General features: G+C 31.4%; 1 protein-coding gene across 1 annotated transcript; it reads right to left on the reverse strand.

Moving 5' to 3' along the window:
- Positions 1-2,013: 2,013 nt before the first annotated feature.
- Positions 2,014-5,896, reverse strand: LOC107621450 (Core-2/I-branching beta-1,6-N-acetylglucosaminyltransferase family protein). The gene is made up of 4 exons (XM_021114377.2): positions 4,846-5,896; positions 4,640-4,715; positions 4,444-4,559; positions 2,014-3,063 (listed from the first exon to the last, which is right to left on the reverse strand). The coding sequence occupies exons 1-4, from the start codon at positions 5,435-5,437 to the stop codon at positions 2,549-2,551; spliced, it is 1,299 nt and encodes a 432-aa protein (XP_020970036.2). The 5' UTR covers positions 5,438-5,896; the 3' UTR covers positions 2,014-2,548.
- Positions 5,897-15,650: the final 9,754 nt, after the last annotated feature.

The raw sequence follows: 15,650 nt of genomic DNA on the forward strand, positions 1-15,650 counted from the left end.
ATTGGGGACGAAAACAATACATAGAAATAAATTTTAGTTTTATCCTTCAATAATATCAATTTTTTACTGTACATAGTATTTAATTATTTTTTAATCACATCTAAGTAAATTACACTTAATCACATTACTTTCATTCTAAATAAATTTATTTTTTTTATAATTTTACACTTAAAGTTATAAGTTAATATCAAAATATAAAAAAATTTATTTAGAATGAAAATAATGTGATTAAGTGTAATTTATTTAAATGTGATTAAAAAATAATTGAATATTATGTACAGTAAAAAATTGATATTATTGAAGGATAAAATTAAAATTTATTTCTATATATCATTTTTATCCCCAACGTGTTCGTTCTATTTAATTCCCGAACGTTTCAAAATCGTCTCAATTTTGTCCCACCATCAATTCTGTTAACGGATCCCTAACGGCAAGACAACATTGAGCCAATTTTGAAACGTTAGGAACTTAAATAGAACGATTGAAACGTTAGAGACAATTTTGAAACTTACCCCAAATATTAGGGACAAAAACGATACTTTACTCTCTAACGAAAAAAAGTTTGGTTTAATCTTGTGTGCTCTACTCTTTGAACTTATCTTTTTCTTTTTCTGTTTTTGTTTTTTCATTTTTAGACAAAAAGAAAAAACTTATTTTACATTTTTTTTAATTTTCACTTAAATTGAGATGATCTATTTTTTATGGAAAGTTCTACCTAGCCCAAAATGGTCCCGTTGGCCAATAAATGAAACATTAAACGAGTGTTAAGATTCATTCCATGTAAAATGAACACAAATACACAATTCGTGTGTTTTGACCTAACTCTAACACGTCGAAGCTTTTCCACTATGGGGGGCTGGATTAGGACCTAACATTACGGCAAAATGAAGAAATACTCAAGTCAAACGACCTTAACACACGCATTTATTTAAATTGAAATAGTCAATAATCAACGTTCCAAAACATCGGCTTGTGGATTACTTTGTAGCCTAATAACCTAGTCAACCGTGATAAATATACTGAAGGCTATTTTATAGGAAGAACTAGCAAGAAAGAGAGAAAAAGAAAAAATAAGACAGTATCTAATGAAATAAGATTATTGATAAATTAGATTACCACACGTCCACACGAAAACGATTCATCGATTAAATTACTAGTTATAAAGCAACACTATTGGCAAGTCATATAAATACATCTCATCAGGACAATTTAGATTGATATTTAAAAACATTAGGAGAGGTTATTAACACATGTCACTATCATTCGAGATATATATATATGTAAATATCTAAAAATAAAATATTATTTTAACTTCTGATGTTTGTCATAAATATTTTATTTCATCTTACTTTTATTCTCTAATAATTTTTTTTCTTTTAATAATACCATCTTTTCTTCATTGTTATCTTGATTGCAACAACAATTGTAATTGTGGGGATAATTATAGTAATTTAGTAGTAAAAGTGGCAGAAACTTAATTGAAAAAGACGATAACGACGAAGAAAAAACAATCTTTTTAAAAAAAAAAATTGATAAGATATTATAAACAAAATAGAATAAGACATTTGAAATAAGAGTAAAATATTTCAAACATTAAAACAAAATTCATTAAGACTTAGCTTAGACATTTAAAATTAAAATATTAGCTTTCTTTTTATCCAAAATACTTTTTTAGATATTTAATTACTCATCTCACCAATTAAATTTAAGATTAATTTATTTTTTTTAATTTTATTATTCACATTGTTCAACAATATTATTGTCTATTTATATTTTTTCGATCTCTTAATCTATCCTCGTCAAGATGGACATTTTATGAAAATCAAATGACAATATATGATTTAAACAGTGGTGATAGACACATGGCGAAAACATTATTCATTATTTAAAATTGAGAGGATCTATTCTCGTTACTCAGTGCTTGTGGCACGAACCTACCCAACCATAAGATGCATTGACGCAGTGTCAACAAGAAAGTTAGGCCATTCAACAACTTCAACTTTAAACCAAATGGAACATAGAAAGTAAAAAATTAAGATACATAAAAAACATTTCCATTCCAATTTCACATCGTTTGTTTCTGTTCTTTTTTTTTCAACCCCCCACAACTAATATCCCCTTTCCCTCATTTTCTTGTCCCAAATGTCAAATAGAGCAATAAATGGTAGACATCAGCTTACCAATTCTGAGCTACATGACCATATGAAGAAACCTTTAATGCTGGTTACTCATTCATTGGATTCAAATCACAAGCCAAGTGAGATGGAAGGGAGTGGTGACTTGGGGGGGTTACAGATTCAGTTTTCTTGTATACCATAATAGTACAGTGTGGGCGATCCATCTCCGATTCGATCACATTTAGGTAACAAGATCCATCTCACTTGTTCTTCAACTAATATGTGTATACTTTCACTATTTCCTTTTTCCTACCAATAAAAAAACACTAATTTACTGAACGTGCTAACCCGAGGTGCACATATAAACTGATAAGCAAGTGGCAGGGGAAAATAATCTCTGAAAGATTGCTGAGGGTGCCTGCTGATTCTTCTCATACACACTGTCGTGGACGGAAACTTTCGTTCGACAATAAAGAGCTGATTAATGTTTCGAGCCTTTTTGCACCCGGGCCAGGCCTGAGGACCGTGGTATTACCAATTTCAGTGCAGGGATCAGTCCCATTCTCCCTGCTTCCTATGCACCACCCTCCTGGAACAGCCATTCCAGGACCTCTGGATAATAGCTCGGCATCAATTTTGTCCATTACTGGATCTTCTCTGTGGAACTTCCTCGCAAAGGGAGCATTGCTATCGACCATCTTTTGCATGTCCGCAAGATTAAGGTAGTGGGGGTGCTGCTTGGGAGGATTGTCCCAAGAAATGTAATGCAGATCGCTGTTCACTGTTGTGTTCTTGAACTCTTGAGCATTACAGATAACAGTGTGAAAGTATCCTTCCGGGGAAGATATGAAATTCGTGTAGTACATAAGAGCAGTCCGGGGCAGGTTGTCCCAGCCCCATATGCAGTAATCAATGAATGATCTTGAGAGTGCCATCCAAGCAGAACCTAACAGGAGAGATTAAAGAAGTTTTAGGTCATCATTTATGATAATGCTCTCACTTCCACAACCTAAACTTCCATGTTGCTCACTACTTAAACTTAAATGATAAACTATGCAGTCAAGATGCATAACAAAACTATCATATACAATCAATTTAAATTCGATCACAAGAAAATCAGAACACTGAAATTGGACCAATGGTTCGACATACATTAACTGAAAGAAACATATAAAAAGTGTTCTAGGACTGCCGACTGCAGCCATTTCATGGGAAGTTTTCTATCATTATGGTGAAAATTTAGATGTCAGCAAAATCCTAACCTCCTTAATGTCCTACGTTCAGCCATACTATAATTTGAACTATTCTGGAAACATGTTGGAAAATCAGAAGCTACTTCAATATCTATCTGGACAAATAACAGTTATGAACAGAGTCTAGCAAGAAGAAACCATATATTTGGCATTTATTCAGGAAACAGCATGATGGAATAGATTCACCTTTTATGATTACTTCTTAAGTATTATCCCTAGAGGCCAGATAACGTTTCAAGCTAATACAAAATTAAATTATATTACAAAAATTGATCATGGAACTATGGAAGGAACCAAAATTTTATTCAGAATCTAGAACACGTTTTATTGCAAAAATAACATGTCAGCTTATGCCATGCAATAGCAGCATTCTAAACTACATAACATTGGCCAAATCCTGACAAAGTTGTTGGAAACTTTCAACTTCAATGCACATAAAAGTATAAATAGGGTCACACAAAGACAAAAATCTTCATTCACAATTCCTGAAGCTCTACGTGACCAACCACATGGCAAATCAGAATAGATGATGATGCTGTCTTTGATTCAAAAAGTGCAGCATAGAGAATTCATATATTAACATAAATAACCACAATTTCCTGTTGGTGTCATAATTTTCCATTTCCATATACAACCTCATTTGTTTAAGAGACAAGTAGGCTAAGGGTACAGTTATCAGAAAGGACAAATCAATTTTGGAGCATAACATAAGAAAACAAATATTGCAGTCGATCAAAAAAACAGAAAGTTCTACTAAACAAATAAAAATTAAAAGTCATATGCTCATTCACACCAGATATAAATGGATTCACAATCACTAAGAGGCGCAAAAAGTACCCGAAAAACCGCAAAAGGTTTCTTCAACTCATATGAAATCGATGACTGATGATGCAATATAATAAATACATGAATGGTTTCTGAATCTTCAAATGAATTACATCAAAATCAATTCAAAGGAATTTCCTCCAATAGCGTAAACCCTTCAGAAAGCTAGGTCATTCCAAAAAAGTCACCGCTATCTAGAAACATACAAATCGATGGAAATTTAATAGAGAAAGAACAAAATCATTCACCTGTGAAAAGCTTGAATGCTGTAGGCCTACTTCTCCGTTGTGTTACCCAGAACACATCTTGCTTCTTGTTCATGTACAACCCGGGATCAACAATTATTGGCCTTGCACGCTGGTGACTACAAAAACAACACAAAAAGTTATCTCAATGAAATAATCAACAATTTGACAAGAATAAACAAATTCAAAGAAAACTCACTCTTTCCATCCAATATTACTAGTATGATCAATGAAATTGAGATCACGAGGCAAGTACGAAAACGTGTGCAGCAGATCTGGTTCACCAAAAACAAAAACACCATTGAAAACAATAACAATAATTCCAATTCTCAAATCAATTAACTAAATTGTACGATTCGAGCTTCCAGGATCAAGTGTTCACTAATTTAAAGAGAAAGAACGAACCGTCTTGAGTAACAAGGGGGTAATCGGAGGCACTGAGATTGATGAACCAATCCCAGTCACTCGATTCTCTCAAGAGAATGGCGGCAGCGTGGAGCGTGTTAGCCACCATGGTAGGTCCTCGATACGTAACAAGGTTAGCTTTCTCGATCACTCTCACATTCTGGAACCTTCGGAAAAGCGCGTGGCTCCTAACAAACTCAACCAGATCCGCACGCTCCTCCTTCGATGCCTCAAGGTCGAGATGCACGACGTAACGGTTGTTAGGGTGGTAGAGCGCGAGGAGAGTCCGCTTGACGGAGGCGCCGTCGCCGGCGGAGCCGGAAATGAGGTAGGCGAGGCGAGGCGGAGGAGGGAGGTGGGAGGGAGGGGTGACGTGGAGCTTGGATTCGACAAAGATGGAGTATGACGTGGCAGTTATGGAGCGGTAGAATGGGAGGATTGAACCGCCGGAAGGTGACGTCAGCGTTGCGAGGAAGAGAAGGAAGAGAGAGAGTAAGGAACCGATTGCGAGTGGGAAAACCCATTTTCTTTCTACTGATTGGTGCTGCTGCTGGTGCCTTAAGTGCATGTAGTAGTTCTTGAATTTCTTCATTCTTTTCAGGGGTTTCTTTTTTCTGGTTTTTGAATCAGACAAAGAAACCCACCTGTTATTTCTTAAGCTGAATGAAGCAGCAGTTAGGTGGCAAAGAACAATGAATATTAAAATAATATATATAGGAATAATAAGAAGAAAGAGAGGTTGTCTTTTAAGAACACACTGTGTTTTTGTTTCTGATGTGTGTGATTTGTCTATATGGTGTTTGTTTTTTAAAAGAAAAAGAAAAACTAATAATTATATGAGCAGTAACTAAAGTACAATACAAGGGCTGCTTGAATAATTTGTCTTGCCGTGACTGAAAGGTTATAAAAGTTTGGTGCGGTGGCTTTGAATTCACACTTGTTTCTGGCTCTGGGTTTTAACTTTTAATGATGCGGTTTATTAATGAACTGATTAGCTGAGGGATGAGAGTGATTAAGATTCGGATTAGAAGCAGACAATTATCTCTATTTTGTGTGTGTTGACTGTTGAGATGGGTTTCTATTTTTTTTTAATTAGTTTCTTTTACCTAAAGTGGCGTAGTGGGAAAAACGTGTTGCTATTTAGAGGGGGTTTATGGTGTAATTGGTGAGAAAAAGGAGTTGAGGTTGAGGGTTTGCAACTGTTTAGAGATTAATGATTGTAATGAAAAATAGTATGTGGGTGCGTCATGCGTTTGTTGAGGAAGGTTTAAAAAGGGTATTTTCACTTCATTAACGTTTAGGCTACATTTGTTTACAAGCGTGACAAGAAAAAATAAAATCATATTTGACAAACAATTAATCTCTACATTAAAATTATTTAATTAATTAAGTCCAACCAAATAGTTTTAACTTAATTCACTTTCACGGCCGTTATTTCTAACAAGATTTTGAGTCAACATACGAATATATATAACTTGTCTTTTTTATGTAAATTTCGTTTCATTTCTCGAATTTTCTCATTTGCATCTCTTCGTTCTGTTCCATCTCTGCATTTTTTGCGTTTCTCTTTCTTCTCGATGTTTTCTTCGTTTTTTGCGTTCTCTTCGTTCAAGTTTAATGTTCTTTTATCTGATTTGAAGATTTTGATCAAAACTTTTGAAATCAAGCTGTGAAATCAGGTTTGAGCAAGTATTTTGTTGTCGAAGATAATGAACGATTCAAGTTCAGATTGTCAATTGAACTGGAGCGAAGTGGATTATTATTTTGAATCGAATCAAGTGGTTGAGGTCTGGTTCGATTCTAGTTATGTAGTTCGTTGGTAGTTTATGATTCTGTAGGTGAATAATGTTGTTTTTGTATTTGAAAATTAATGTTCATGGTCAATGACGGATCCAGAAAATTTTATTAGTGGGGACAAAATATGTATAACATGATAATAATTTTATAATTATATTTTATTATTATAAAATATAATTAATCTTCTAGTTATTTTTAACTAACAAATTAAAACACCAATGTAGTAATTTAAATAATAACATATAACTTAGAATTTTATTCTTTTAAATTTGATATTTAAAAAAGATTGAATAATTCTTTTATTATTAATATAATTAAATATTTTATTTTTTATATATATTAGTAAATAATCATTTAAAAATTCATGTCTTATAAGATTACGAAATTGATTATTTATAATATTCATAATTAATATTTTTTAATTGATATCGTTAGTACTAAAAAAACTAGAACTAACTTTAAAAGAAGAAACATCAATAGATATATGTATATTTAGATATTACTTTTTATTATAACCGTTATTTGTTGTTAGTTAATATTACTATATTTCAAAATTTAAATTATTAATGGATCTTATTATTCAATAATATTTAACTATATAATAAAAATATATAATAATATAATTACAAAATAATTGAATGAATTAAAAAATAAAAAAATAAAAATAAATCTTTAATTGAATCAAAAGAAATTAAATAACGAAGTTAAGGAGTTTTACTTAGGAGTTAGAGAATAAAAAAAAAACAATAAGAGAATAGAATTAGAATGTTAGAGAGTATAAAAAAATTGTTTTTAGTATCTGAGGAGTTGAGTGAGATTTTGCATCGCGCTTATGATAATGCTATGGTTGAGATGCAAGAACACAAAGCCAAAAGCAAAAGAAAATGTTCGTTATATCAGACGATGCTTCGTTGGAAGACATTATCGAGCTTCAAAGCCCTCCACGAGTTAGAACAAGAGGACGTTCAAAAAATAGATTGGGATCGAACACGGAAAATCAGATTGCAAATGCTGCAAAGAAAAAGAAAAAGAAGACTCTAAGTGAGGTAAAAGTGATGTTCTTTAAATAGAAAAAAATTGAGTTTATACGTGTTAATTGTTTTGCTAATATGTGATTTACCTTTTGTAGTTGAACCTTTTTTATGGTACAGTCAAATTTCAGTCATTATCATGAACATATTATGAATTATCAGTTCAGATATTCAAGACAATAAGATAGATTTTCAGTGTTTTTATGAATCTATTTCGTTGTTATTTAACACAATTTCGATGTAATCTATGTAATGTTCTTTTTTTTATGAAAATGAAGTTTAGTATTTATATTTTTTTGTTTTGTTTTATTTTACCATATTTTGAAATTAGTTTCTTCAATTATATGATGGGATTTGTTTGTATTAAATATAAAATACACAGATAATTTAATACTTAAGTAGTGTAGAAATTCAACCTACTGAATTCGGTGTTTATTTGAATAGTTTTTGGTATATTTGAGAAGTAATTCAATGTATTATAGAATTTATTTTTCTTTTCCTGCATTTTTTGAGCCTGGATTCATTTAGATTAACAGCATTTCAATATAGTACAATACAAATAGGTTCATAGAAGTTTAATTTTACAAAGAAAATTTATGAAAAACTTGAATTGAATATTTATAAAGATACAATGTATGTATTTGTTTGAACTATACATTGCACAGACAATTGTACACAACCAATATAGAAATTCTTAACAATTTACAATATTCAAACTATGTTCTATCAATATCTCCTGATTCCAATATACAGTAAAGACTTAATAATGCAGCAGATGGCCTGGATAGTTTGATGGCTTCAGATTCTTAAATGGCTTTATCTCTGAGTTGATTCATTTCGTCAAATAGAATGAGTGAAGCATATTCGACTTTAAAATGATCAACTTGTTCCTAGAGTTTAAAGAAATTTCTTGATTAAAATCCGTTAATTTAGTAATAGAGAGTTTTCTATTTTTAAAGATAGTTACCTATTTCCAATTCTTCCATGAATAATTTTCCTTTTTCATCTTTTTTGGGTCAATTATCTCTAGCATTTCATCACATATATTGCACAATCCCATCTAAAAACAAAAATAAAATAACACATTAAAATAGGACAGTAATAACAAAAACACAGTAAAATTTATTAAATAAAAAGATTTGATACCTTGTTCGCTGCCCACTGATGTTGACGTATGGTGCTTCCACACCCTCATCCTTGTCTATCAAAGGCTTTTCTCTAGCAAACACTCTCATTTGTGAAATTATGAAGTCCTAAAAACCAAAAACCAAGTATAAGAAACTCTATATTTAACACCAAATTACACCAAAATGAATAAATGATAACGTCACACAAATAAACAACTTACAACAAATTTATTAAGTTTTGTTATGTCTTCTGAAGGAGATCTTTTGTTTAATGAGTCAAGGACATGAAATTTCTTCTTTTCAACATCCGCCATCTATATCCAGCAATGCTACATATAGCAAACTAGAGAAAATATCTGAAGTTTGGCCAGATAGAATAATATTTTAGTTTAATTGACACCTAATGTAAGAATTGTTTAAGAAGTTTTATAAATGAAAGCTTACAAATGGATGGGATGCAAGTTTTTTTTTGGTCTAAAAACGGAATGTAGTCTTGATAGTCTATAATCTGAAAGGGCTTGTTAGTTTCTGGATGAATGAACTTGCCCTCATGACTTACCAACGCGGCATTCTGCAAAATTTGTATAATACACCGAAAGAAATAGTTACAACAAACAATATATTTTTAAAATACACCAAAATTTCAATGTACTACAGCTTACCACAATATCAGAGGGGAGACAGTATATAAATTTTTCAAATCTTTCAATTTTTTGTTGTTCAGAATTCGACACATACATTGCCGAGACAACCTACACAAACAAAAAACTCAAAGTTAATATATATGGCACAACTCATAAGAAAATTATTAATGTTATTCTAGTATTACTAGATTTTCGATATCTGATTTGGCTTTTAAAGAATCAAAGTGCATTCTGATTATTTCCAGGTGAGATTCATGCTTTACCTTAAAAATCATCTCTCACTCATTAGAGTTTCCATCATCATAATTCTTGATATTTGTGATCCAATGAAAACATTTTTTTCTAAAGATCGCCTGTTATTTTCTTTTTTTCTCACTGGAGTTTTGAACTTGTCAAAGAAGTTCAGTTGTAGGCTGTACCTTTTTTGGTGAGAGACTTTTTTACTTAGCATAATTTAATGCTGCTGCAACCCTAGTATTTATGACTTCAACTAACTCTTCCACTAATATTGGGCTGTCTTGAGATTTTTCCTTGTCAGCTGGTGGTTCACCCTCTTGAGTAAGTGTAGCTTTCTCACTTGATTGAGAGAAGCCAAGGCTAAATGATGGTGCAGAAAAGTCATTCTTCAATGCAGCGTTGGCAATCATCATTATTCTATTATTCACGACTTGAGCGGGTGGTTGACTGCATAGTGACACATAAAATAGTTTAAGAATATACAGAAAATATTGAAAAAGAACTTTATTAAGTAGAACTTACACATTAGTAGAGCTACTTTCTCATGAGATTCTTATCGAGGATGTGGAAGTTGTGGAGGACTGCAGGATTACAGAAAGAAATTTAATTAATACAACTAGGGGTGGCAAGCGGGGAAGCCCGTCCCGCCCCATCGAAAGTCCGTCCTGCTCCACCGAGTGAGGTGGTCCTAAAATCCCACCCCGCCCTGCCTAACTGCAGGCTGGTGGGCTAAGCCTGCGAAATCTCCTCTTTTTTTTTTACTATTAACTATTAAATAATATATATAATTTCATAATCATTTTAATAAATTTATAATTTCTAAAGGCATAAAAAATTATAATTTTTATATTCACAAACATTAAAGTCTTCGTAATTATAAATATTGTCTCCAAAGCAAAATAAATATAATCCAAAACACTCAATTTTCATCTTCATTCTCTTGTAAGTTGGATTGGGAGAAGTTGGATTTTGGCAAGAAAGTTGCAAAAACATCCCCTTGCCAAAAAAACGAAGCCCGGCAGGAAAGCCCGCCCCGCCCCTCCAAAGCTCGCGGTTTAAGCGGTGCGGCTTAGGCGGACTTTTGCTATTTGGCGGTCCCAATTTTTCAGCCCGGCCTGCCTTTTCTGGCGGGTTACGCAGACTGGCCCGGCGGATTTAGACCCGTTTGCTACTCCTAAATATAACCAAATCAAGTGCACCACAATTTACATGAAATACTCCGAACTACGAGCTAAATATACCACTATTTAAAAATACATGCAACTCAATAAAACATCCACAAAATGACACCAAAACAACAAAAGTCCCTCAAAATGGACAAAATCAATATTCTGTTGTCTAGTTACAACAAAAAGAGGACAACAACACCAGGTGCACCGCAAATCAAAAGCAATACAGCGAATGACAAACTAAATACACCGAAAATATTAGAAAAGAAATTTAAGTAATATTTATGTATTAATAGTTTTTTCTTCTATATCTTCCTCCCTGAAAGACTTTTTAGCAGTTTGTTGATTCTGGGAGGACTTGAGACAGGTGTTTCTAAAGGAGGAGCACATACTTGAAATGGAACTCTATGGAAAACAAAAAATGAAAAAGTTAATATGGAGTAAACATTCTATTGCAAATGATTAACTCAATGGATAGAACATTGAAAGTGAATTGGAAAACTCACATGTCTAATGATTCTGATTGAGAATAAGTCTGTTTTCGAAGAACAATCATTTGTCCTTTAGGATTATCATCTATTATTCCTTCATTATCAGGAGCTGGTTCATTCAATGATTCTTCTTGTTCTTTAAACCTGAAATACAACGAAATCATCACAACTACACCTCAAGCATTCAATAAAAATACAACTTCTGTTGTATGAGAACTTATTACATAGTTGCAATTTTTTTCTTGTATAAAATCTTAAAGGACTTTTTTTCTAAAAAAAAATATATGAAATCAGAAGCAGAATATGGTAGCACAAGAATTAAAGAAATGGTAAGAGAAACAAAAATTACATGTTATCACTTGGTTGATTTACAGTGCTCTGATAATTTGTCTGTGTTAGAAACATAGGATCATTTTCACTTGCCAAATTTACATGTGGCATTCTAAGGAGAAAATAAACATTATTCAGTAAAACTAGAGTAATTACATAAGGTTTTAGAAAATTTTAGCAAAGAAAGAATTTCAGACATTGAATCTTACGTTTGCAAAAAATTATAGTGAGCTTCTGTGGAGTGGAACCCAGTTTTTGGAATATCAATGGTTTTTTCCTGTATTCTGGAAAACCAAACAATCATTAGGGAAAAAAACACAATAAAATTGAGAAAATACACCGAAAAGCACCACATACTTTTCTGCAGGCTTATCATTTGTTTTTTTCAATCTTGCTTTTCTTATTTCTTGTATTTGTTCACTTCTGACAGTACATGCAAAAGATTCTGTTTATAAATAAATAAAATTTTGATGGAAAAAACATAGCATTACAATGATAGTTTCTAAATTTTACTCATTATCAGATTCAGTTTCTTTTTGGGAGGATGAGTCCTCAGTAACATGTTTTCTTTTTTTGGATTCAATCATGAAAAAGCAAATAATCTACAGGCAAATAAACACAATAAGATTGATAAAATACACTGAAAAGAAACACTTATTTTTTTGCAGGTTTTTTTATTTTTTTCTTTAATCTTCTTTTTCTTATTTTCTCGCTTTCTTCACTTCTGACAATACATGCAAAAAATTCTATTAATAAATAAAATTTTGATGAAAATGAAAAACATAGTATTACAATGATAGTTTTTGAATCTTACCCATCATCAAATTTAGTTTCTTTTTTGGAAGATAAATCCTCAATAACGTGTTTCTTTTTTTTGAATTCCATCATGCAAAAACAAACAATCATCAGACAAATAAACACAATAAAATTAATAAAATACACACAAAAATAATACTTATTTCTTTGCAAGCTTGTGAATTTTTTTTGTCAATCTTCTTTTTTTGATTTTTTTGCTTTCTTCACTTCTGACAATACATGCAAAAAATTCTGTTAATAAATAAAATTTTGACGAAAAAGTAAAACATAGCATTACAATGATATATTCTGAATCTTACTCATCATCAGATTCAGTTTTTTTCTCTAAAGATGAATCTACAATAACGTGCTTCCTTTTTTTGAATTCCATCCTGAAAAAGCAAACAATTATTAGAAAAATAAACACAATAAAATTGACAAAATACATCAAAAAATAATGCTTACTTCTTTGCCATTCTTTTAGGTAGTTTTCTTCTTTTTTGTGTCTCCTCTAAATCATGTTCAGACTTAGACTCAGCAACACTTTTACTTTCTGAAGAAATAGTCTTCTTCTTTTGTGGCTTCTTTTGTTCTTTCTTTTCTTCCTTTCTTTCTCCCTCCCTTCTTTTTGTCTTTTGGTTGTTTTCTTAGTTATGCTCTTTTCACAATGCCCTAAAATAGAAAAAATATTTGTTTACACAATATATTTATAACAAATACAGTGAAATTAAAGAAAGAATTCTATTGAGTTACCATATTATCCTTAATCTTAGTTTGTATTCTTTCAACTAGCAACTCTCTAGTCCAATGTTGCACCCATGGTGGTCCAAGAATTGCATGCAGCGGGCTATTTTTGTGTGTGGATTCATGAAAATATACAATCATCAGAGTATAGAGGTAGCCATTAACAGCATATTTCTTTTGCAATGTGTGATCTCTGATGTCCTTGATGAGAAAGTTGAGCATATGACCACCCCAATTCCGTTCACGTGTTGCGTCCATGTAAAGAATGGACGACAAGTGAACCAGAAAAATTTTGTTTATCGTTGTCGGCAACAAGAAACACATCTGAAGTAGATGCTTGAATTTCAACTGATTTTCCTCCTCATTAGCACTTATCTCCATAATAGAGGTTGTCAATTCCGACAAAGTCTTTCCTTGGAAGTTTCTAATAACTTCCTTATTCTCCTCACTAAGTTCTTGAAAATTAACTTTGGCTGGATAGCATGGCCCTGCCAAAGCAGCAAAAATATTTCAATAACACAAAAATAATTTGATAATACACTGAAATTTAATTTACATAATATATTACAAAATAGATTTTTACCAGATACAGACAAGCCAAGGACAGCTGCTATATTTTTTTGGGTGATCTTGATTATACCATACCATGTGTCCAGTGTGTTATGGTATAGATCAAATGAATATATCAATTCTTTCAAGAGCTTTTGTGGCACATTCATGGGAGGGATATGCATCATATCACCGAATTCTAATTTTTGACAATGTCTTTCTTGAAATTGCTCATATTGTGGTATTTATCGTGAATGGATCTTGTGGAACATTTCAAATCATGATTTTTCTATAAATAAATGAAAATCATGTAAATAAACTATATTTATACAAAAAAAAGTTGAGTTGTTCAAACATATATATGCTTACATTATATTTTGGCGCTTGCCTTTTTGTCATTTTTTCTGTAAAGAATAGAAAAAAAGGTTAATAGGTAACAAGAGCACCAGTTGCACCTCAATTCACATGAAATACACCGAAAGACAAACCAAATATACCGAAACACAAATCAAATACACAGTTAATATTTTTTTATTACATCATACCATGTGAGGTTAAAAAAATATGCAACTCAATGAAACATACATAAAATGATACCAGAAGCACTACAACAAAATTCTATGGGTAGTTACAACAAATCCATGAACAAAATTCCTGAAAAATGGACAAAAATAGATGCAAATCGCTCAAATATATACAAGATAATATCAGAAGCATAAGAACAATATTCTATTGTCTAGTTACAGCAAAAAGAGAACAACAGCATCGGGTATACCTTAATTCACATGAAATATACCGAAAGCCAAACCAAATACACCGAAAAACAAACCAAATGCATTGTTATTTTTTTTATTACATAATACAATGTGAGATCACAAAGACATGTAACTTAATCAAACGTGCATAAAATGGTACCAGAAGCACTACAACAAAATTCTATGGATTGTTACAACAAATCAAAGAAGAAAATTCCTGAAAAATGGACAAAATCATATGCAAATCCCTCAAACACATGCAAATATAGCTTAAACTATACGTAACATTTTTACACCGACCAAACACAGTTATCATCAAATGAAGCGTATAATCAAAACAGTAATACGTACTTCAACGCAAGAACACAAAATGAATCTACTAAACAAACAGAAATATCACTATGTAGTGTTTCGCAATCAAAATGAGAAAGAGAAAAGTGAAAAAATTGGACGATTAGTGAACAGTACCTTCAATAATCTTTCATGTTCTCTTTCTGTGTTTCTTAGTGAAGATTTCGAATTTTGCTTTGAAATTTTCTTGACTTTTCGCGACGATTTTGAGAGATTTTTGAGAGATTTTGAGCCTAGTTTAAATTATGAGCGTTGCAATTTTGATCAAAGGAGAAGAACCATTTTTCATAATAACATTCACGCTATTCAACAGTTGGGGGAGCGCGTGTTTACATACACTCTAATTTGAGATTGGTTTTTATTGGGTTTGGGCCAACTTGATTGCCAAAAAAGCTTGTATATGTGTAGTAGGACTGTTTGACAAATAATATATGAATAGAGACATTGTATTTAAAAACACGAATTAATATATTTTATGTCTTTTCTCTATGTCTTTTCTAACAAAAATACTAATAAAAAACGTAAATTTATTTATTTTTCATTATTTTTATTAATATTTTATAATTATATTTTTTATTATTATATTTTTTTTTTCAAATTTTTTGTATGTAAAAAAGAAAAATAAAATAGATTTTCATTTGTTCTCACGCACACTATATATAATTTTATCTTAGCTTTCATTATATATTATTTTATCCTAGATTTTATTTATATATTTTTTTCATCTTGAAACACTTACAAAATACTATCATAAAATGTGTTTCGAGAAAGTAAAGTATTTAAAT

Source organism: Arachis ipaensis, chromosome B10 (assembly GCF_059453495.1).
Source record: "Arachis ipaensis isolate K30076 ecotype BB chromosome B10, ASM5945349v1, whole genome shotgun sequence".
NCBI classification, from domain to species: domain Eukaryota; kingdom Viridiplantae; phylum Streptophyta; class Magnoliopsida; order Fabales; family Fabaceae; genus Arachis; species Arachis ipaensis.

Excerpts from the sequence above, each read along its gene's own strand:
- LOC107621450 (XM_021114377.2), bottom strand. The coding sequence starts at position 5,437 with ATGAAGAAATTCAAGAACTACTACATGCACTTAAGGCACCAGCAGCAG. Across the intron at positions 4,716-4,845 it reads CCCCCTTGTTACTCAAGACG|ATCTGCTGCACACGTTTTCG; the intron begins GTTCGTTCTTTC and ends TTGGTGAACCAG. Across the intron at positions 4,560-4,639 it reads AGTAATATTGGATGGAAAGA|TCACCAGCGTGCAAGGCCAA; the intron begins GTGAGTTTTCTT and ends TTGTTTTTGTAG.